The 19,575-nt window shown below is 37.9% G+C and overlaps 4 protein-coding genes across 10 annotated transcripts; 2 read left to right on the plus strand and 2 right to left on the minus strand.

The window, feature by feature from the left end:
* Positions 1-64: 64 nt before the first annotated feature.
* LOC111341413 (uncharacterized) lies at positions 65-3,824 on the plus strand. Of its 2 annotated transcripts, XM_088762220.1 has the most exons (3): positions 65-235; positions 1,710-1,810; positions 2,564-3,824. In XM_088762220.1, the coding sequence occupies exons 1-3, from the start codon at positions 202-204 to the stop codon at positions 3,461-3,463; spliced, it is 1,035 nt and encodes a 344-aa protein (XP_088618346.1). In that variant the 5' UTR covers positions 65-201; the 3' UTR covers positions 3,464-3,824. The 2 variants fall into 2 exon arrangements, with proteins under 2 accessions (XP_088618346.1, XP_022804113.2); XM_022948378.2 differs by lacking the exon at positions 65-235 and having other exon boundaries at positions 1,454-1,810.
* On the minus strand, positions 3,438-14,340 carry LOC111341415 (gem-associated protein 2). Of its 4 annotated transcripts, XM_022948381.2 has the most exons (12): positions 13,990-14,340; positions 12,978-13,123; positions 12,566-12,653; positions 11,917-12,006; positions 11,368-11,424; positions 10,928-11,001; positions 10,407-10,476; positions 9,721-9,765; positions 9,243-9,311; positions 8,627-8,737; positions 4,764-4,822; positions 3,438-4,270 (listed from the first exon to the last, which is right to left on the minus strand). In XM_022948381.2, exons 2-12 carry the CDS (start codon positions 13,082-13,084, stop codon positions 4,234-4,236), a joined length of 807 nt encoding a protein of 268 aa, XP_022804116.2. In that variant the 5' UTR covers positions 13,085-13,123; positions 13,990-14,340; the 3' UTR covers positions 3,438-4,233. The 4 variants fall into 4 exon arrangements, 3 of the variants coding, with proteins under 3 accessions (XP_022804116.2, XP_088618350.1, XP_022804117.2); XM_088762224.1 differs by lacking the exon at positions 13,990-14,340 and having other exon boundaries at positions 12,978-13,135; XR_002695850.2 differs by lacking the exons at positions 3,438-4,270; positions 4,764-4,822; positions 13,990-14,340 and adding exons at positions 5,640-6,950; positions 7,283-7,677 and having other exon boundaries at positions 12,978-13,135.
* On the plus strand, positions 13,156-17,184 carry LOC111341414 (armadillo repeat-containing protein 10). Of its 2 annotated transcripts, XM_022948379.2 has the most exons (6): positions 13,156-13,533; positions 14,336-14,470; positions 14,675-14,860; positions 15,427-15,498; positions 15,584-15,694; positions 16,962-17,184. In XM_022948379.2, exons 1-6 carry the CDS (start codon positions 13,156-13,158, stop codon positions 17,106-17,108), a joined length of 1,029 nt encoding a protein of 342 aa, XP_022804114.2. In that variant the 3' UTR covers positions 17,109-17,184. The 2 variants fall into 2 exon arrangements, with proteins under 2 accessions (XP_022804114.2, XP_088618347.1); XM_088762221.1 differs by lacking the exon at positions 14,675-14,860.
* LOC111341417 (small ribosomal subunit protein mS25) lies at positions 17,161-19,529 on the minus strand. 2 transcript variants are annotated; one of them, XM_022948384.2, is made up of 4 exons: positions 19,316-19,529; positions 19,086-19,192; positions 17,962-18,058; positions 17,161-17,873 (listed from the first exon to the last, which is right to left on the minus strand). In XM_022948384.2, exons 1-4 carry the CDS (start codon positions 19,498-19,500, stop codon positions 17,843-17,845), a joined length of 420 nt encoding a protein of 139 aa, XP_022804119.2. In that variant the 5' UTR covers positions 19,501-19,529; the 3' UTR covers positions 17,161-17,842. The 2 variants fall into 2 exon arrangements, with proteins under 2 accessions (XP_022804119.2, XP_022804120.2); XM_022948385.2 differs by having other exon boundaries at positions 17,161-17,430; positions 19,316-19,527.
* Positions 19,530-19,575: the final 46 nt, after the last annotated feature.

Here is a 19,575-nt window from a genome sequence, read left to right on the forward strand (position 1 = left end):
CAAGCAATATCATCCTATTGCCGCCAGACCAGTTCCTCAAAATTGACTATCAAGCCGGAAAGTGGTCGAAAGTTCCCGGATATGGCCCGATTTCTCATGAGCTCATTCTGTCCTTCTTCACCAGTCCTCGTTCAGTCTACCGGGGACAACAGCTTCGTGTGTGGTATGGTGAGGACCTGACGGGTTGGACCGAAGAAAATAATGCTGGAAGGGTCTGCTTTGATGTCTATGGCAGGTTTGTCTGAACAGTTTTTCATTACCTCCATACAAGAACTGATTTTTATCACCAGCTTACTATCATTTCTTAAAAGGGCTAAACTAATTTGACTGGTAAAAATTTGACTAAACTGCGCAAAGTGCCTCTAATAAACCTAGGAAATTTGAAAATTGAAATAGTTTTCTGATTCCATCTCCATTCCTTTTTCGTCTCACCAGTTCGTAAAACACTTGATTGATACCAAAATCTAAATATTGAGCACCTCTGTCCACAGAATAGTAAGAAATAAACAATTCAGCCTGTAAATGGTTAAAAAAAAAACAAACAAACAAACACAAACAAACATACAAAAACACTCTCCCTGAAAATGTGGTCTTTTAAATTAATTCCTTCTCTCAAATAAAAAAATCATCATTTGGAAAGTGAAGGTTCTTTGACGACAAAAGTCTCTGAATAACAAGTCAACTCCGTTCCCTAAGAAATACGTTTTTGTTTTGCGTGGATCAATTTGAAGCTTTATCATTCGCCCACGTAACCCCTTTGGACATTTGAACTTTTGAATATTGGCTTGTTCTAATTCCTGTGCTTCGGGACCAAAATTGTGTTCAAACATGACCCAACCAAAGTTCCGGCCGGAGTTGATGGTCAATGTTTTGGTAAAAGGCAAAATGAGGGACCGTGACTTTCTACTTATTAAACAAGGTTTAAGCCCTAACCCTTGTAGACCTTTCCTCATGAGCCAATCGCTCGCGAAGTAAACATTTCACCTTTAAACGCCTCTATATTAAAAGATAAAACACTTGCAATCCGCTTGAAAGAATTAATACATTCGGTTCGAATTCCCTGACACAGCCAGGCGAGTTTCAAATTACCACCCCCTCTCCCCTCCCCCACGAGCACAGGCTCTGTCGGGACGACTGATCCTCTCTCTGTTCTCCCTCAAAACCACATGATATCCCCCTCAAATAAAGGTTCTTAGACAATAACTATGACTGGCCCCCAGCTCCGACACGAGGCCTGTTTTTAGGAAAGTGATCTGTAATAATTTGTAATTATAATATAGACTAGACTAGGTTTTGACGCGTATGTGAAAGCTAATATCTTATGGGAGACTATGTCAGACTAGGTAGATGCAAAGTAAAAAGAAATGAAAGTCAAACATAAACTGGAAGACTTTTTGCAAAGCCATAATAGTAAAATAAAAAATTTTTTAACTTTTTTCTTTTGTCGCATTTTTTAATCATCCAATGCCGGAGTTGCAACCGCGCGAAGAATGGAACGGGAATTCACGCGTGTACCGCGCGCACATCTAGCATAAATTACGAACGACGTAAAATAAATCTTTATGACGTAACGTTTAACGAGGGCAGCAATCAAAATGTGACTACCAAAATGTCACTGTCAAACATATTGTCCTTGTTTTTCGGCGAATTAGAGTCGTCGGTTGTGGTAACTCTTGGCTTTGCACATATTTTAATCGTTTCTCTTATAGTCTTGTACAAAGAAAAATTGACAAAGACTGCAAACGCTGAGCCGCAGATACTCTTGGCGCCTCCGTCAACTGGTCCATCCAATGAACTAAACACTGTCGAGGTAAATTTGAACAGTTTGCATATAATGTATTCCTGTAGAAATTTTGAAAAGGTGCTCGAGAGTACTGTTTAGAGAGAAACATTACGCACCAAAACCGAAAAATACCGCATATTTCACGAAGTGACGGAAGAGCGGTTGTTTATGGTCTATACGTAATTGGATAAACTGCAGCAAAAATAAGAGAAGAATAACTTGCACGAGCACAGGACGACCAAAAATGAGTCCAACACGAGGAATTGCACCTCACTCTTTAAAGAAAAACGCTTCAAGAGTAACTGGGCTGTGTTTAATTCCTGTGAAAACTCATGATTCACCTCAGTGCCATTCACGCCTGAAAATCACTTCAGTCACAGACAATGACTAACGTTACAACAACCGTAACGTATCGCTTTTTTCTTTTATAATTTTTCGCCTGATTTTGTCTTCTTGCCGTTGTTTACCTTTGCTTTATTCCTACCCACGAGACTCTAGTCGGGTTCATTAGATGTGACCGGTCTTTTCCGTTCCGTTCCATCGACAAAGTGCAGTCATTCGATTCCTGTTGGTCGGCGTGTTAATTGCCAACATCCCTTGAAAGAGGTCCTGCATAAGTTCCACGAAAACCTAATTTTCTGAAGCAGTTGGTTTGACACGTTATTAGAAACTGTACTTAGTTACGCGCACAAATAATTTCAAAAAATTACACATACGTTTTGCGTTGTAAAAGCTAACAGCACACTTAAGGTCTTCATATACTGCCGTTTGTTCCTCCAGGAAGAACACAACGCTTCAAGCAGTGACATTGAAACAGAAGCAGTCACTGCCTACTGCAGCAACGGATGTCAGGGCGCATGCGCTTGTCCAGCCTTAGAATCCCATCTGGATATCCAAAGGAATAGTGATCCCACATTGACGCCGCTCTCTGCTGAGGATCATTCTCTCTCTGGTGCAGCAGTATTGGGGCCTCTTTTTCAATCAGACGATCAGAACATGCGTAGCTTGCAGAAGAAAAGCACGGATGAAGAATTAACTATCCAGTACTTCAAGGAAAAATTCCACCGAGAGTCCATTGACGCCGGAAGTGCGCAAACAGGAAGTGAATTTGACGTGGGTAAAAGCCGAAATAGCTACAAAAGCAAGTCAGACAGCAGGAACATGCGCAGCTTACGAAAAAAAAGCACGGATGAAAACAAATCATTTCCCAACATCGTAAACAGATTGCACCGGAATTCACATGACGCGATAATTGAACTAGCGGAAAGTGAATTTACCGGAAGTGAGCGCAGAGGAAGTAAAGTCAAAGAAAGCCACAAAAAGGGACGCAAGGAGAGTAGGGCTGGGGACAAATCCCACCGAAAGTCATTTGACACCGGAAGCGTGCAATCAGGAATTGAGTTTGATGGAAGTGAAAGCACAGGAAGTGGGGGCTCTGAAAACCCCAACAAAACAGAGCGTAAGATGAGTCGATTTCAGAAATGGCGGAGACGTTTGTCTGGAACCAAGAAAGAAGAGGATAAAAATAAAAAGGATGGAAGTCAAGCCAGCACTGAAGTCACTCAAAGAAGCTCCAAACATGACACGGATTCTTCAAAGATACTGCTAGGAAACAGCCCTGAAAACGCAACGAACGTTGATGAGGTTACAGGTATCAAGGAAGAAAATATGACGGCGTAAATGCGCCTTTTTATTATTTGTAACTCATTTCTAAAGGCGTGATTCTATCTACTTGAAAAAGGAAGTTTACAAAGATTTGTTCTTTACCTGTTTTACAAGCTACGTTTCAAACTAAAATCAGTCCATAACTTCGATTTATTCTTATTGTTCTATGGTTTATAAAGGGACTAATTTTTGTCTTTCTTGACCTCGTCCGGTTTTAATTTTTCTCAGTTCAGGCTTGGGTCGATATTACGAATCGGTAATGTTTCTTTTGCATATTTTCAGCGTTATAAATTGGAATAAATATCTTTAACTGTTACAGCTTAAAATTGTAATCAAAGAGTGTTCTTCTCAAAATAAAAATTTGTCACTATCTGAATCATTTAGGTTTTACATGACCTTTAGCTTTTTGTCTCTAAAATCTTTAAGTCAATTCTTCCAAATGACAAAACATAGTACCAAAATTTCATGAAAGTTCGACTAGGAATTGTTTTAACATAACCGAATGTGTCACTGATGATCTGAAAAGACGCAAAGCAACAAGGAACCTGGTCAAGTTCTTTTCAACATCGTTAGTAGCCGAGTGGAAAGTCGTCAAGTATTCTTTACAGAACTAGGCAGAACTACCTATGAAACTTGTTTCTTCGAGGATATAATCACCATGGCGAACATGGTGCGAATCTCAGCTCCAGTTGGGAGAAACGTTCGGGAACCATTTCCAAATCCTTCTCCTTTACTCAGCTCCCTCTGCAATTGTTTTTGTTATGTTTTTAAAAAGAGGTGTGAAGTTATCCAGGATCCGCTAGGTCACTCTGACCAAAGTATCTGAGAAACAAGAAAAATGGTGACAACTTACAAAAAACTTAGGCAAGTGTCCTAAAACAGTAAGCCGTCCTGGAAACTAAATTACATCCAATCTAAAATCTCTTACAACTTACCCATTGGTTTAGACCAGCCGACAACTCCCCTCATAGAAGTACTTCACACCAACCCCCTTTCAATACCGTACCGTCGCTCGTTCTCTTTACTTTTTATCTTTCGCCTTCAACCTTTTAACTCCCAAGATCTGATTGTCAACTCTCCCCTCTACCCACTACACGATTCCTTGTAAATTAGTTACGAGAATTTGGTATTACAAGATAACAACTTCTCCCTAATACCTGATAGGTTTGAGTATTCTCATTACCTGTTAACTGGATAATGTATGGATATTATAGGGAGAAATTACATGTTCACCACTCAAGCTCCAAGTAATGACGTTAATCCTGTGGTTGCAATGTTGGCGCTCAAGCAAAAATTGCACAAATAAGTGTCATACCTTGACACAAGCGTGATCATTAAATTCAGCGGTGTTACCAACTGGTGATAGGGTGACTCCTATGAAGAAAAAAAAAGAAAAACCAAAACAATTTTCATGGTCATTTTTTAGCTTCCAACCTTTCAAACAGCTCAGAATCAGTTCGTTAACTTTACAAGCTCGCGATCGTTCATTTGACCGGCCATGTTTGATTTATAGTTAGGGAAGACGGTCAGGGGAGGGGGCAGGGAAAGGCTCCACCTCCTTCCTTTTGACTGTCGTTCAACCCCCTTGGTTAACCGCCATTTTCTAAACGAGCGGCGGTCTGGGTACGATTTGCAAAAGCAAAGCGTCTTGGGATCGTTAAATTTCCCCAGGAAATTAGGGATTTGGTGGATTTAAATCACCAAACTCGCAGACTTTCCTTGATTTTAGCGTGAATTTCTTCTCGAGCCGGGTTATTTTAGTCTTGGAGTTGATCACCAATTAAAAGGGCTTTTTCATTGTACCTTGAGATTGGGAGAATAAATCGGGTATGTAATCTACAACAGCATGTTACTCTGATGAACGAACGACTTCTCCCACTCTTTACAGAAATATCAAGCGCCCAACCTCATGCGATAGCGTAACCGGTTGTGACGTTGCTGTCTTACTTTGGCAGTTGTCATGGAAACGACCTTGCATCGCAAAAAGAGAATGCCAGACTATTTACCACGAAGTCTGTACATACTAAATAAAAATGATTAAAAAAAAAAAAAAAAAAAAAAAAATCGGCGAAAATTACAACCAAAACTATTCACCAGTTTTGACTTATTTTAGTAAACAGCAACTTTCCCTGGGACATTTCTCAAATCAACCGTGACGGATTCAGTTTAGGAAATAAGTCACTGATCAACATAAGCTGGCAAAAAAGTTCGTTTATTTAGCAAATTTATCATACAAGTTATTGAGAGCAATGCACACTTTTCATAAAATCGCTACATATAACTGACATAAACGTATTGCATTGGCATAAACTTAATTTGATTAACCGCCGCCTGGTTAGCTCAATTGGGAGAGCGCCGGACTGCTGTGCGGGAGGTCGAGAGTTCAATACCGGCCGGACCAACACTCAGGGTCTTAAAATTAACTGAGAAGAATATGCTTCCTTTCTTTAACATCAAGAAATAGTTAGATATTCTAGTCTTCTCGGATAGGGACGAATAAATGGAGGTCCCGTCTCCTGCAGGGTTGGGGTAGGAGACGTTAATTTCCCACGCACGAGATTACTGTGTGATGGATGTCCTCCCTGGGGTGGGTTGGGTGGGTAGTTTGACCCTGAAAAGCCCCCATGGGGAGTGGTCAACTAACGTATGTATGTATGTATGTATGTATGTATGTATGTATGTATGTATGTATGTATTATAGATATCTGTATGTTTGAACACACTAGGTATTCGCTTTTCTTAGTTTTACCATATGACTTTTACGTCTTGGCATCCTCCATCTACAGTAGCTTATGGATTATATAAATAATGAATAATAATTCTTAATTTTTAATTCAACTATTGTAGACAAACCTTTTTATATTTTATATTTTTACATTTTTAAATCGACCTTTTTAAATATTTTGGATTTATTTCTATATTCATCATATAATATATTTTTTGTTTTGTTTTATTTGAGGGCCACTGAGTCATCAGTTAATTAGTACTGTCATGTGTCACTCTCATTAAATAAAGTTACCTACTTGCTTACTCACTTAATACAAATGCCTATATAGAATAATGTTAATTTTTCTTTCAAGTTTGTTTCTTTTTCTTTTCACGTATATCTACAGGAAATGAAGAATTCTCTTATAGTGGAGATAATGCTAACGGGCAATTTTTTTGTGCATTTTGATGGAGCAAACGAAAAAGCCTGCTTTACTGCCCGAAAATCCCAAATTCTACGGCCTTTCCAAATGTCGAACGACACTCGGTTAGTGATATCTGAAGGTCGGTTAGTTCGACCAGCACGTTTATTGAACCCCCTTCCTCAAATAATCCTTCATTTCCTCTCTTGATTGCTTTTCCTGCCGAACCTTAACATCCTTCGGGAAATCAAACACCTTGCAAGGTAACTTACCCAACAATTCCGGCCTCCTTGCGAGAAATTTCCATATCGGTTGCGTACATTCTAAGCCCTGAACAGTTCAAACGACCCGCTTTGAAACTGGAAGGTTGTGTTCTGTTATATGAGAGTTTAGTTGTGTCAGAGTTTCCCCGATAACAGAAGTCGCCATGTATATGACTTGAAATTTATTGATGACATCGAAACAAAAAAAGGAAAAAAGAGAAAAGCATGAATTTGAAAAGGTAAAATTTTGCAAAAGGAAAGCTAGTTTGCTTTTGTAATGTGCCATTTGATGACTATTTTCTTTTAAAAACGAGAGCAATGAAAAAAATAGTAGAATTTTTTTTATGATACAAAAAATATATAAAAAGTGGAGTTTGCGGAAGAGCTAAACACCCGTAAGTCTATCAATGAAAACTCGCCTTGAAAAAACGAGTATATCTCACCGATACGATACAGTTCTTCATTTTGCCTTCTCCTTTCATGGAAGATGGAGTAAAAATCCAGCGATTTGAGAATATCTTCGTACAACAGCGCGAGTCTCTCGTTACTGAGTTTTTTTGCATTCTCAGTTAGTCTTGCGTCGCCCTTCCAGGATAGCAGGATCAACTGACGGACAAGGTGCGCTGTACGATCGCGTCGCTCAACGACTTGGGGCGACCTTGCCATGGGCTGACTTGTTAACCGCCGGCGGTTTTTGAAGCGTTTTAAAGACACCAACTGCAGTGCTGTATTGGACTTGGCGTTTTCTCGTTCGTGTCGGTCTTGACTGCGTCAGTATCCTTAGCAGCAAGTTTACGGAGGGTATTCTATTTGTCTAACCGTCGAATTTCTTGCATTTCTGACGAAAAGTTTGGAAAATTCTCAACGTGCAGAACCAAACTCATTTGGAAATAAGTATGTTCCCGCCTTGAGGTGTAACTATAACAGCCGACACACAACAAACACGCCAAAACGTGGTTTTCTTTTGCTTATGCAATCACTGCCTGAATTCTCGCTTTTAAGGCGAAGGATCACATGCATGCCTGCCTACGTCACTATATTATATCCTCCTCTATATGGCGCAACAGTCATAGGCAACGAGAAATTTGAGATCAACTCGAGTAAAATACATTCATCTCATTTCGATGGAACAAAAAATTATCACAACTCTACCACGTTTAGAGAACACGATTTAGTCCGTGGAATAAAAGACCTGTTGAGCCGGATCAAAAAATAGGTTAGGTTCCCTCGGCAACGCAAGAGACAGAAACAGTGCCACAGCCCTCGATTTGCATACGTAGCTGATAAAATTGAAAGGCAAGATTGCACCATTTGCGTCAGATGTCTCGTAAAGTTATAAAATAACCGGCCAATTGGACAAGAAACGAGAAGGATTTCAAATCTTAATTGTCGACAAATCGACAGCGCATGAATCACAAAGAACGGCTAATTACTACAGGAAGACTAATTACGAGGAAGACGTCGCTTAAAAAATGAAATGATATCTTTGGTTAGAATTTCGCAAATGCAGATGTGTTCACCGTCTCTTACAGCGCCATACTTCAACTTCAGCATAAAGTATGTAAATTGCGTTGAGATCCGAATGGAAATATTTAATGACTTGCCATCGCGGTTTCAGAGAAAGAGAGCAAAAACGAAAACTTGGTTAAGAAAAACTAGCTGCACTGGTCTAACGAACGAGGAAGACTGTTTTCTTAGATTGGCTTTTGTTACAAACCTCAGTTATAAACACGCTGATTAGCGTTAGGTTATGTAACTTTGACTTTTAACAGTTCACGTGTACATACCAGCGAAGCTCTCAGGGTTGCGCAGAGTCTGGCGAGAGTGCGAAGCAATGAGGTGGTTTCTGGCAAAAGTGGTTTCTCCAGGCAAACAAGTAGAGCATAAAACCACTTCCCCTAGGGAAAAAAAATGCACCTCTAAAAAAATGTTTCAAGATAAGGGATTAAGGTTTACAAGAACGATTCTAAAATTACGAAGACTTTGCCACATCATATAGTTCGCTGATGAAAAATCGTATTTTGCACGGGATAGACACATGTTTCGAGGAGAGGATAGCAATCTACTGTGTAAATAGGCAATAAAATACATTGAAAAACAGTCTATCGCCTACTTTACAAGGATATCGTTGGCTGCATGGCTTGAAGTACGTGCAGAAATTGCGGAAGTATAGCGGTTCATTAAAGTTCCGTGTGGAACGCGCGAGATTGTAAAACCCACACATTTCAAGACAGACCGTTCGAAGTCAAGCCCGTCTTATCATCACGGATAAAGACAAATTTAAATGCCACAAACGAAATAAAAGTCCATTAATCTCTTTTTTTTTTTATTATTTCATCGCTAATTAGACCATTCCGATTATATTACACCTGTTTGTCCAAATTTGGACAGGCCTAGCAATACCTGGTCATGGGAAAATCCGATTTCTTCCAGCCATTCCACGTGATATTCTAAAACTTGCAGCAAAGTCGCCTGTAAAGTAAATGTAACTTCGACTAAAACAAAACAAAGTTCGGGCAATAGCACCATTCAAATAGCTTGTAATTTCACAGTGTATCCCAGTTTCTCGGGGTCTTCTTCCCAGCTATACTTAAGGATCGTAAACAATAAGAAAGATATCAAATTTTGAACTCGGTAAAGAAATATGGAAATATTTTTTTTCGTCTAGCCACGTAGCCACGAGCGTGGGACAAACAAAAATTTCTGATTCCTCATGGTTCGATCACTCATGGGGACTCACGCTCGTGACAAGACGAAAAACATCTCAAGCTCCTACATTCTTTCGGATGTCACGCAAGAGTTTCGTTGGGTGATGGCGTGACGTCAACATAGTCTTTACTACAAAGTTAAAATCTACAATATTGATCTCGTTTTGACTCACTTGATTAATTTGAAGAAGAACACTCAGTAAAGGAGGTGTTCCCTCCTGCAATAGGATATTTAATAATAATTTTTTCAATAAAATGTGTTATAAGTGCAACTAACACCTTGAGTATCACAAGAATTTTCTCCATCTGTGACCATATTTTTTTCTCTTTTTCATTCATTTTAGTTTTGCCAACAATTTCTACCCCAGCAAAGTACTGTTTTAAGTTTCCATTCAATATTGAGACAGTTCCTAATAATAAAAAGAGATTTCCTCGATAGAATATGTCAAGTGCATTAAATAATCAGAGCCACATCCTAAATTTTTAAAGTTAAATTTCCCACAATTTCTACAATTGCATTTCACTTGTGAGGATTGGTTTGTTTTTCATTAACACTCACAGGGCAATGTATGATTTAATTCAATTGTTTGTCAATGGTAACTTCCTTTTCACCCTTTACACCCAAATATCAGTATGCAAATTCTCTATACTGTTCTCTATACATTTCTTAAGGGGCTGACAAGGGGAATTCATTTTGCAAAGGGCTTCTCTAGTTAGCAATCATTTCTCCTTATTCTGGTGCCCTTAACAATTGATTCAGGGGCGTCATACTGTAAGAAGCAATTAGATACTAGTCACTCTCGAGGGTTAAAGTATTCACAAATTAATAAGTTAAGTAACAACAAGAAGATTAATGGACCTGATTGGTGGTTTGTAAATTGCTGCCTTCCAATGCTTTCTCATCATTAACAGTTTTCTTGTTATCTTTCCTGTTCAGTAGAAACAAAGTTTTATGGTATGTCTCTGATATAGTATCAAGGAATCAGAAAAATATGTGAAAAAATCAATCAGACATGTATGTGTCTAACTATAAAGCTACATGAACATGAATCAAAGAAAATTCAGTTTTTTGGTGTGACTTGCTGAATCATACTCCAACATGCCAGTAAACTGTGGGACTAACATCACACACCAACCTCACGTAAGTAATTCACTAGTCAACTTGTATTAAGAAGTCAAACTGTTTTAAACATGCATTCACTCTGCCATTTCCCATGGGTGACCCCTGATAATACAGGTTCACCTATGGTTTACTTTTGGCAACTCTTGACCTCATCCCCTGTAAAAAACACTAGCTGTATGCAGCCAATATATTAAGCATCACATCAGAAGTAACTACATGATGTGAAAATTGGTTACACTTCATTACAAAACCATCACCTGCCAAATATTTTCATTGCAATCTGCTCTCCAAGACAAAATTGACACCATCCCATAGAATCAGATTTCCTTGGCTGTATGGCATACAAATAATAAAAAGTATGAATTACAAAATTGAAGGACATTTTAGAAAATAATTAGTGAGATTAGTCTTCCATAAGCGCAAACACTCAAGACAAAGAAATGTGTACATCATCTCTATGAACTAATTAGCGATTCTCTCATCTCACCGCACAAAATTTCTAACGTATATAGTTTGATAAAAGAACTTCAAGTTTGATCAGGATAACACCCTCAAGTCTTAAATTCTTATTATTGTACCTAGTTGCTGAAAAATCTATTCATTTGAAATTGTAATTGACAAACCCTTCTGTAATGTCAAGCCCTTCTGGATGTAAATGGTTTTATGATTTAAAAAATTGTGGTGTACATGGATTTACCAAAGCTAGCTTTGTGGAATACTCTTTTCCAGGCTTTGATCGATGATGAGCAAGTTTCTAAAAATTATGAAAGAAAAAAAGAAGTTTGTATTCGACACCATCTCTGTAAGTAAAAAAGTTTCCTGTAAAATACCTTTTCAAAATCATCTGGTATTCTCACTCAGCTATTCAAATTGCATAGGTTGAAAGAAATGTTCACAATCTTACACCAGAAAACAAAAACTAGAGAAGCTAAAAAAGGGAAAGTAAAACAAAACAACAATAACTACAGGATACTGTGACAAGAATTTCACCACACAAGGTCATGGGCATACAAAATCAAAGAATCAACAACTATAACATCAAAGAGAGGCACATAGTGGATACACTATGCTACAACTCAGTCTGAAGTGAAGGGAACCGAGGTGAAGAGAAGAGAGCAAATCTCTTCATATTGTGCAGTGAGAAAGCTTTGTAACTCACCATTGATTTTGGTGGTTTTAGATGGCAAGAGAGTTATATAATTTTCAGCCGATGAGAAGGGTGCAGAATTTAATTGTAAGCACCTACTTGTCTTATATCGGCAAAATCTGCAGCTTGTTCCGTCTGCCAATCAGCTGAGGGGGCAAATCCAGCTGGAGCCGGTGACCAACCAGATTTCTGAGAAACAGAACACAACAAACAACTATGAAAGGAGCGGAATAAAATGTTTGTTAGATGTCTCAAAAGTTCTACTAACTTCATTAAATTTAGATGTAGAATACAACACACTCTTTTTTTACTATCTGTCTGTATGATGCCTATTGTACAACAGGAGTGTTTTTCACAGGTGGCACTGCTGATCAGTAGGCTGTAGTCCAACAAGCCTGAACTGCAGTGCTATTTGTTCAGGAGTTGTTATTCAGTAAACTATGTATTATATCTGATTAGTCACACTCAAGGAACGAAATGGTGGTAATTTTTTCCACTTTTATTATTATTTTTTTCATACCAGTGACTTATTCAGTTTTCACATCTCTTTACTGATTATCCGATCCCCCCCAAAATAGCCCAGGATACAGTAAACAATTATCAGATATTTCACTATAAATTTGGTTCCTTTTAAAATCTCATCATGCTGATCAAATTTTTTTTTTCAGTCACTTTGTGCACCTGTGTGTCAGGTAACTTCAAAATCAAAACATGAATTGCTAACATCATTTGCTTGGGCAAGAAGTACCTCATTCACATGAACAGTCTGCTTGCTTTGGAAGCTGTTGGTGTCAAGACTGGCAACTACAACATCAGGGCACTGCATAGCTTCAAAACTGGAAGTAAAATTGCCTTCCTTTAACAATTTTACATTCAGAAGTGATTAACATGTAATTTCTCCATATAATATCCTTACATTATCCAACAACCTGATAACAAGAATGCTCAAACTCATCTCATGGAAGTTATCTTGATCTAACAAAAAATTATCGCCACTCATCACGTAAAGAGGAGAATTAACAATCAGATCCTGAGAGTTAAAATTTTCAGCCTCCTTGACGACAGCTATGCAGACAGGTGCAGAATTTTGTATCCAAAAAGCCATGCATAAGGGATTTAAATAATACAAAAAAAAAGATATTTAGAATCTTATTACTTACTGAACTCTCCGAAGATATTCATAACCTGAAGATGGAAGCTTTGATTCGTCGAATCCATCATCATTTTCCCAGTCATCTTGTTCAAAAGTTCCCAATACCGGCTCCATATTTTCCTTAGCTACCGCACCTTACATGGGAAGGCGAGGCTACAAATAACAGGAAGCTATATTGGTGTTATATGACATACATAACAAAAAAAACCAACATGGAGTCCAACGGAAAGACAGCGAGAATCGTTCTTTATGCAGTTTGCTCTGCGTGTGCAGCTCTTGCATTAACATTTGGTCTTTATTACCTAAGAGAATACGAGGGAAAGAAGAGGAAAGGAAGAAGTACAAATATTTTTGAATCGTTGTTCAAAGCACGCGACAATGAGAGTGGAAGTTCCTTTGCGATCGACCAAGAGCTGGCGGAAATACTGAAAGAGAACGGACATGGGGAGTTTACCAAAGGAACGATATCTTCTCTACTGGAAATTCTTGAAAAAGTAGAGGATCATATGTTAGAGAAGGTTCTTATTGCGCTTCTGAACTGCTCAGCGTTCACAACAAACCAGGTAGTACGCTGAACCGTAAGATTTTTCTCTGTCGCTACAACAGCTAGATACAATATCAATCCTTAGAGGCCTATATATGCATACAAGGACCGCAGGAGAGAGATTTCACTGGCGGAATGCTTCTAGATGAAGATCGATCCTCCCTTTCGATCCAGAATTGAGAAGTTTTTCGAGGAAAAATAAGCCAAGATCTTCTGTCGAACGTTCCAATAATCATAATTAATTTTCCGTTTACCTCTCTACTTGTTAACCTCTCTGCCTCATATTGTGTCGAATTTTTGGAAGAATCACTCGTGATTGTGAAAGAATTAAGATTTTAACGGATCCGTGGATGAGGAAAGTGTTTCACAGATGCTCTCTCTGGGAATCTTGCCCAGTCTCTCTCCCCCTCTACTCCCCATCCTGAAAAAACCTATATTTTGATTGAGATTGTAGTCAGCCACTTCAGGTACTTATATTTCAAAGGCACACCCTAATGATCCCTTAACCTTCACAATCTCCACCATCGATCTTTGAAAAGGACACCCGTATCAGGGGTGGCTCCAGGAATATTTAAAACAAGGGATGGAGGCAAACTTTGATTCCCAAAACACGAAAAACATTTTAACACTATGGCCTAAATAAGCCAGGAAATATTTCAGGACTAGTAGATATTAAATACTCTGAGTAAAAATATGCAATCCTTTGGTTTTGAGATTTTTTGATTGACAAGCATCTAGATCCACCAAGCATATGCTTTAGTGTAAGCTCACAGAAGGTTGTTTATTAAGGCAGACAATTTTTGTTTACATGGTATCTTTAGAACATTATTCGGGAGTGTGGAGGTCTCTCACGCCTTGTGGCCCTTTTAACTCATCCAAAGAAACCCATCATCATCAAGACTGTACAAGTGTTGTCCAACTTGGCAATGAATGAAAAAAATCAAGAATGTTTAAAGGTATTACTCAGACTTTTTCGTTAAGAACAAATCAATGCTTTCAAACTTTCTTGTATTGACTCTTCAGTGTCAGGTTTTCATGGCTGTTTAAATTTTACATTGACTATGACTGTAGATTATTTTTTTTCTGTATCTGTTTGTTTGACTGTTTCTTTTAATATACAGACCTTGTTTGCGTTAACTGAGGTGCCTTTTCTTTTCCAGGACAGTGTCTTTGAAATTATAAAGAATCTTGAATACTGTGATGTTATTGATGATGATGATGTGATCACTGAGCATTTAAAACTCATAGTTAATTTGTCTGCAACAAATATTGCCCATGAAGAGGTGATGACAGGAGCCCAAGCATTTTTTGACATCCTATGTCACTCTCATTCAGAAAAAATACAGGTATCAAAAAGAAAATGAATTAAAATAATGGTGAACTTCAGCCTGCCCTCTCCTGTTATTAGAGTAATGCTAATTATGTCACCTAGGCAAGATAAATGTTACATCAACTAAACACACTGACCCCAAAGAATGACCAGCATCTAATTTCTCCTTACAATATCACTCCTGAATCACACATTAGGGTTACGAGAATTAAGGAAATGATCACTAACAAAGGGACTAATAACATGTTAAATGAATTCTCCTTGTCATCTTCCAAGGAAATGTATAGAGAACAGTATGGAGAATATACATACTGATGTTGGCTGTAAACTAAGGTTTAAAATCCCCAGGTTCTGATATTCCTTAATACAAGAGAAGCAGCCAGAAAAAGAAAAAAAAAAAAAAAAAGGAAAGAAAAAGAAACTGAGTACTTCTGGAAATGCCTATATTTAGGAATGTATAGTACTAATTCAACTAGGACACAATTAAGTTAAACAATTGTACAATCCCTGTTAGTGAAAACAAAATGTATTTATCTAACATTGTGTGTAATTAATTCTTTCACTGTATTTATGTTTTCCCAGAAAGAGGTTCTGCGATTGTTGGTGAACTTGTCTTGTAATACAACTAATCTGGAACGATTACTGGGATTGAAGGTTTTTCAAGTTGATTTTTAAACAGAAATATTCTTCTCATATTATAGAAGTTGTGCACAACTGAATCTGTTATCTCCATTTGCAGCCACTGCTGATTTTGCAGACATTCATGCTTGCAGACAACCAAGATGACATAGTTCTTAGAGCTGTAACAATTGTGGCCAACTTACTTTCTAGTCCAGATGGTTACACAGAGGTAAATAATTCAAGAAGTGCTACATTATTAAAATAATGATTTCAAGTTAGTTCTGAAAATCTAAAAATAAAAAAAGTCAAAACCAGATTGGCCATGACATATTGATTTATTGAATTAGTCAATCCTATATTGAGTGGCTGTCAGTGACTGGCTGACTGAAAGGCTAAAAGAGTGTATTACTGCCATGGGTGACCAATTCTAACAAGCACAATTTCAACACGGCAAAACGACACGACACAAAGCAACACGATTACAACTGCAAATAAAACATCAAACAAAAACCTTTTATAATATAAACTACACTAAATACCCAAGGAAAGCTACAAAGAAAACGACAATGAAAACTACATAATACACTTACATTTGTTGCAATGTTGTGAATCCTGCCTGGTGGTGAACAAGCTGCACAAAGCAAAAAGAACAAATATACAAACTACACTTGACAAAACTGCACTGGAAAAAACTGCACAAACTACAGTGAACAATATGGTTTAAATACATGCTACGCAACAATGACACAAAGAAAGCGCACGCAAAACTTTACTACAATTAGCACTACTGCACAAGAAACAACAGACAAAAAATAATGCATAGCGATCTAGAGTGAATGAGTGAGTAAATGAGTGAGTAAATGAGTGAGTGAGTGACTAAATAACTGACTACATGACTGATTGAATGTCAGAAAGACTAACTGACTGACTGTCATATGGACTGACTAACCGACTGATTGATCAACTGACTGACTGACTGACAACACTTAACAAATGGTAAACACCACAACGTACACTATTGAGTTATGGATGCACGCGGGAGGTTGCTAAGTACGAAAGAAGCATAAGAGTCGCTCGAGGCAATAGCCGAGAGCGACTCTGGCTTCTTGAGTGCTTAGCAAACCTCCCAAGTGCATCCATAACTCAATAGTGTACGCTGTGGTGTTTACCATTTGTTTTATAACATGACATTGATACATTGTAGCTAAAGAGTTCCCTTTTATTTAACAAATCTTACGCGACCAGAAAAAAACAAGTGTGCGCGGAAAAGTAGTCTTTGCATTTGCTCACGTCAGCAGCGTACACCAATGGGCAAATGGGGGACGCTAAATTGACCAATCAGAGCGTGCGCTTTAGTTTGGTTATGTTATAAAGATAAATGGATAGACACACATACTGATGGACTTACTAATTGATTAATTGTCTACAGGACTAAAATGGATTTAGGAGAAACTGACTAATTGGGTGGTTGTTGAATTCTTGTCTATCTCATATAGCAACAACAAGCTGTGATCACAGAGCATCTAAATGTATTGTATGGAGAACTAATGCGACTGTTAGATCACACTGACGAGAACATTCAGTCACAAGCCAAGAGAGCACTTAGAAGTATATTCGCTTTCAGAATGATGTACTCAACATGATACAGATGTCTAAATTTAGCTGGCATAAAATAATGAGAAAAAAAGAGGAAAATATGAATAAAATTGCATTTATTTAGTTTGTGGCATCTTATGGCTTTTATACATGAACAGTTACAACTGGCACATAAAGGAATTGTACACAAGTTGACCACTATGCAGTTTGGCTCATGAAAATGGATTGCATTAATTGCATTGTCATTTGACAAGCTCACATGTACTGTTTTTTTTTTCCCAATGTCGAAAATGACAATTTGGCATAATGCTTTTAAAAGGGTTTCAAGTGACACCTCAGGTACTTTCATCTTGTCATAAATTTTCATCACTGTAGGAAAAGAAAAATGAGTCAGTAGTGATAATGATGATCCTTATATACATAATCATGGTTATCTGGTGAATAGCTTGTTTTTTTGAACAATGAATGAGAGAAGCAATGACAATAAAACTAAAAATTAATTAGCAAATTGTGACAATTAATTATATATATGCAGATGCCTTAACCCTTTACTCTCCAACATCAGTATGCATATTCTTCACACGGTTCTCTATACATTTCCTAAGGTGCTTACAGGGAGAATTTGTCTTAACAATGAAGAGCTTCTTTAGTTTGTGATCATTTCTGCTATTCTCCTGATCTTAATGTGTGATTCAGGTGTGATGTTGAAGGGAGAAATAAGATGCTGGTTACTCCTAGGACCAAAGGGTTGGTTTCATCAGACTTTATCCACGTCATTTGATCACAACAAATGAATGCATCCATCATTACGGCTGCAATAATAATTTTCCAGATTTAGTAGGCTGCTGGAAGGTCTTTAATGTAATTGAACCTTTTTTGCATCATAATAAAATTACTTACTCTGAGCTGGATGTTGCTGCTGCAATTTTTACAACTTCTTGCATGATCTGTGATGGTTCCTTCTCTGCAAGCAAAATTCTTTCTTGTCTTTCATCACCTATGAAATTGCAAAAAAAAGAAAGAAAACAGGAGTTAAAGCAAACAATCCTGATGAAATATTTCCATCTTTATTTTGGCTACCAAGATCCCATGATCCTTACTCAAAGGCATAGCTCAAACATATCTTACACAACCTAAGAATGTTCCATTCTTAGGTTGTGTAAGATAATTATGCCCTCCAGTGAAGGGCTAACGCTCGAAACGTCAGCTTTTGTAATCATTACGGTGGCCAATTTACCATTTCAACTTTGTTGATATATCCAAATTACTTTGTTACCCCCACCGACGCAGCCCCAAACAGTTTCTTTCGAAACTATCAGCCTTTATTCATAAGAATGTTCCACTTTTGCTAGAATTCTGCTCTGATGTGAAGGATGGTAGATCTTTTAAAAAGAGGTATTTGGACTAATCCAGGGCTCGACACTAACTTTTCAACCTATTAGCCAAGTGGCTGGTGACAACTTAGATTTTATAACAGTTTTAGTTTGCTTACTAACCAAACTGGCTAGTGGAAATGGAAAACCACTAAGCAAAACTGAAATTCTACTAGTCCGTGGCTAGTTGGCTACCATTAGTCTCGAGCCCCGCTAATCTTCAATTTTCGAAATGAGACTAAAAAACCCCCTATGGTTTCAGATTTCTCTCATCTTTGTTATGGGGTTGGGGTAAGGTGCATATTAGGCATGAAACATCCTCACCAGTCCACCAGTACAAAAAGGTAATAATCTATAACCCTATAACTCACAAGTGACCAAGACAGAATTACTCCGAAGTCAACATCAATACAATATTGATTTGGGGATGATTAGTTAATCCAATAGCAAACTGACATCATAAGTATGATATGGTAGGCAGTATGGAGAATTACTGGTTTGATCTTAGGAGAGAAAGGGTCAACAAATACACCTAAACAAAGATACTAGTAATGGAAGTGCTCCTCTTGGGAAAATGTTGGCTATGCCTTAGTAGATGACGATAATTTCTGTGTAATTTTGTACCAATATAGCCTAGCGGTTATAACTTACTGAATTTTATGAGGAGTTCTGCTTGCTCGGATTGATTTTGCGATCCTGAAAATTCAACATGGGGATTTTTAAACTTCAGCTGTGGAACGTTCTCATAGAAGAACCGTCTGCAAAAGAAATTAAAACGAGAGCTATCTTAAATACCTACAATCACCTTAGGATACCGAGAATTAGAGGCAAGAATCCCTCGAAATCCAGGCAATTCAACGTATCTTGATAATTTGACTTACTCTGCACCTCTTGGCTCAGGCTTTGGAATGTTGATCCTCATTTCCTTAACATTCTGATCTAATACAACATTGCACCTTTTCAAATGCTCGATTGTTTTCTGTACAGCGTATCTTCCAATCTTACCGCTATGAATGTTCATATACTTTAACGCTTCGCGGTAAAGTTCGGGACTCTTGGCGGCCATGTTGAATTTCTGCTTAATAATGTTCAGCGGCATGCTCTCTTTAACAATTACCTGTCATGTAAAACTTACATCTGC

This window comes from Stylophora pistillata, chromosome 5 (genome assembly GCF_964205215.1).
Source record: "Stylophora pistillata chromosome 5, jaStyPist1.2, whole genome shotgun sequence".
Taxonomy (NCBI): Eukaryota; Metazoa; Cnidaria; class Anthozoa; order Scleractinia; family Pocilloporidae; genus Stylophora; species Stylophora pistillata.

What these genes read in the sequence shown, in the direction of transcription:
- LOC111341413 (XM_022948378.2), top strand. Translation starts at nt 1,610, where the DNA reads ATGTCACTGTCAAACATATTGTCCTTGTTTTTCGGCGAATTAGAGTCG. An exon ending in ATGAACTAAACACTGTCGAG is followed by an intron (nt 1,811 to 2,563) that starts GTAAATTTGAAC and finishes TTGTTCCTCCAG; the next exon opens with GAAGAACACAACGCTTCAAG.
- LOC111341415 (XM_022948381.2), bottom strand. Translation starts at nt 13,084, where the DNA reads ATGGAGCCGGTATTGGGAACTTTTGAACAAGATGACTGGGAAAATGAT. An exon ending in GAATATCTTCGGAGAGTTCA is followed by an intron (nt 12,654 to 12,977) that starts GTAAGTAATAAG and finishes TTTTACTTCCAG; the next exon opens with TTTTGAAGCTATGCAGTGCC. An exon ending in AGACTGTTCATGTGAATGAG is followed by an intron (nt 12,007 to 12,565) that starts GTACTTCTTGCC and finishes TCTGTTTCTCAG; the next exon opens with AAATCTGGTTGGTCACCGGC.
- LOC111341414 (XM_022948379.2), top strand. Translation starts at nt 13,156, where the DNA reads ATGACATACATAACAAAAAAAACCAACATGGAGTCCAACGGAAAGACA. An exon ending in CTCATTCAGAAAAAATACAG is followed by an intron (nt 14,861 to 15,426) that starts GTATCAAAAAGA and finishes ATGTTTTCCCAG; the next exon opens with AAAGAGGTTCTGCGATTGTT. An exon ending in GTCCAGATGGTTACACAGAG is followed by an intron (nt 15,695 to 16,961) that starts GTAAATAATTCA and finishes TATCTCATATAG; the next exon opens with CAACAACAAGCTGTGATCAC.
- LOC111341417 (XM_022948384.2), bottom strand. Translation starts at nt 19,500, where the DNA reads ATGGCCGCCAAGAGTCCCGAACTTTACCGCGAAGCGTTAAAGTATATG. An exon ending in CCTGAGCCAAGAGGTGCAGA is followed by an intron (nt 19,193 to 19,315) that starts GTAAGTCAAATT and finishes TTTCTTTTGCAG; the next exon opens with ACGGTTCTTCTATGAGAACG. An exon ending in GCAGCAACATCCAGCTCAGA is followed by an intron (nt 17,874 to 17,961) that starts GTAAGTAATTTT and finishes TTATTATTGCAG; the next exon opens with CCGTAATGATGGATGCATTC.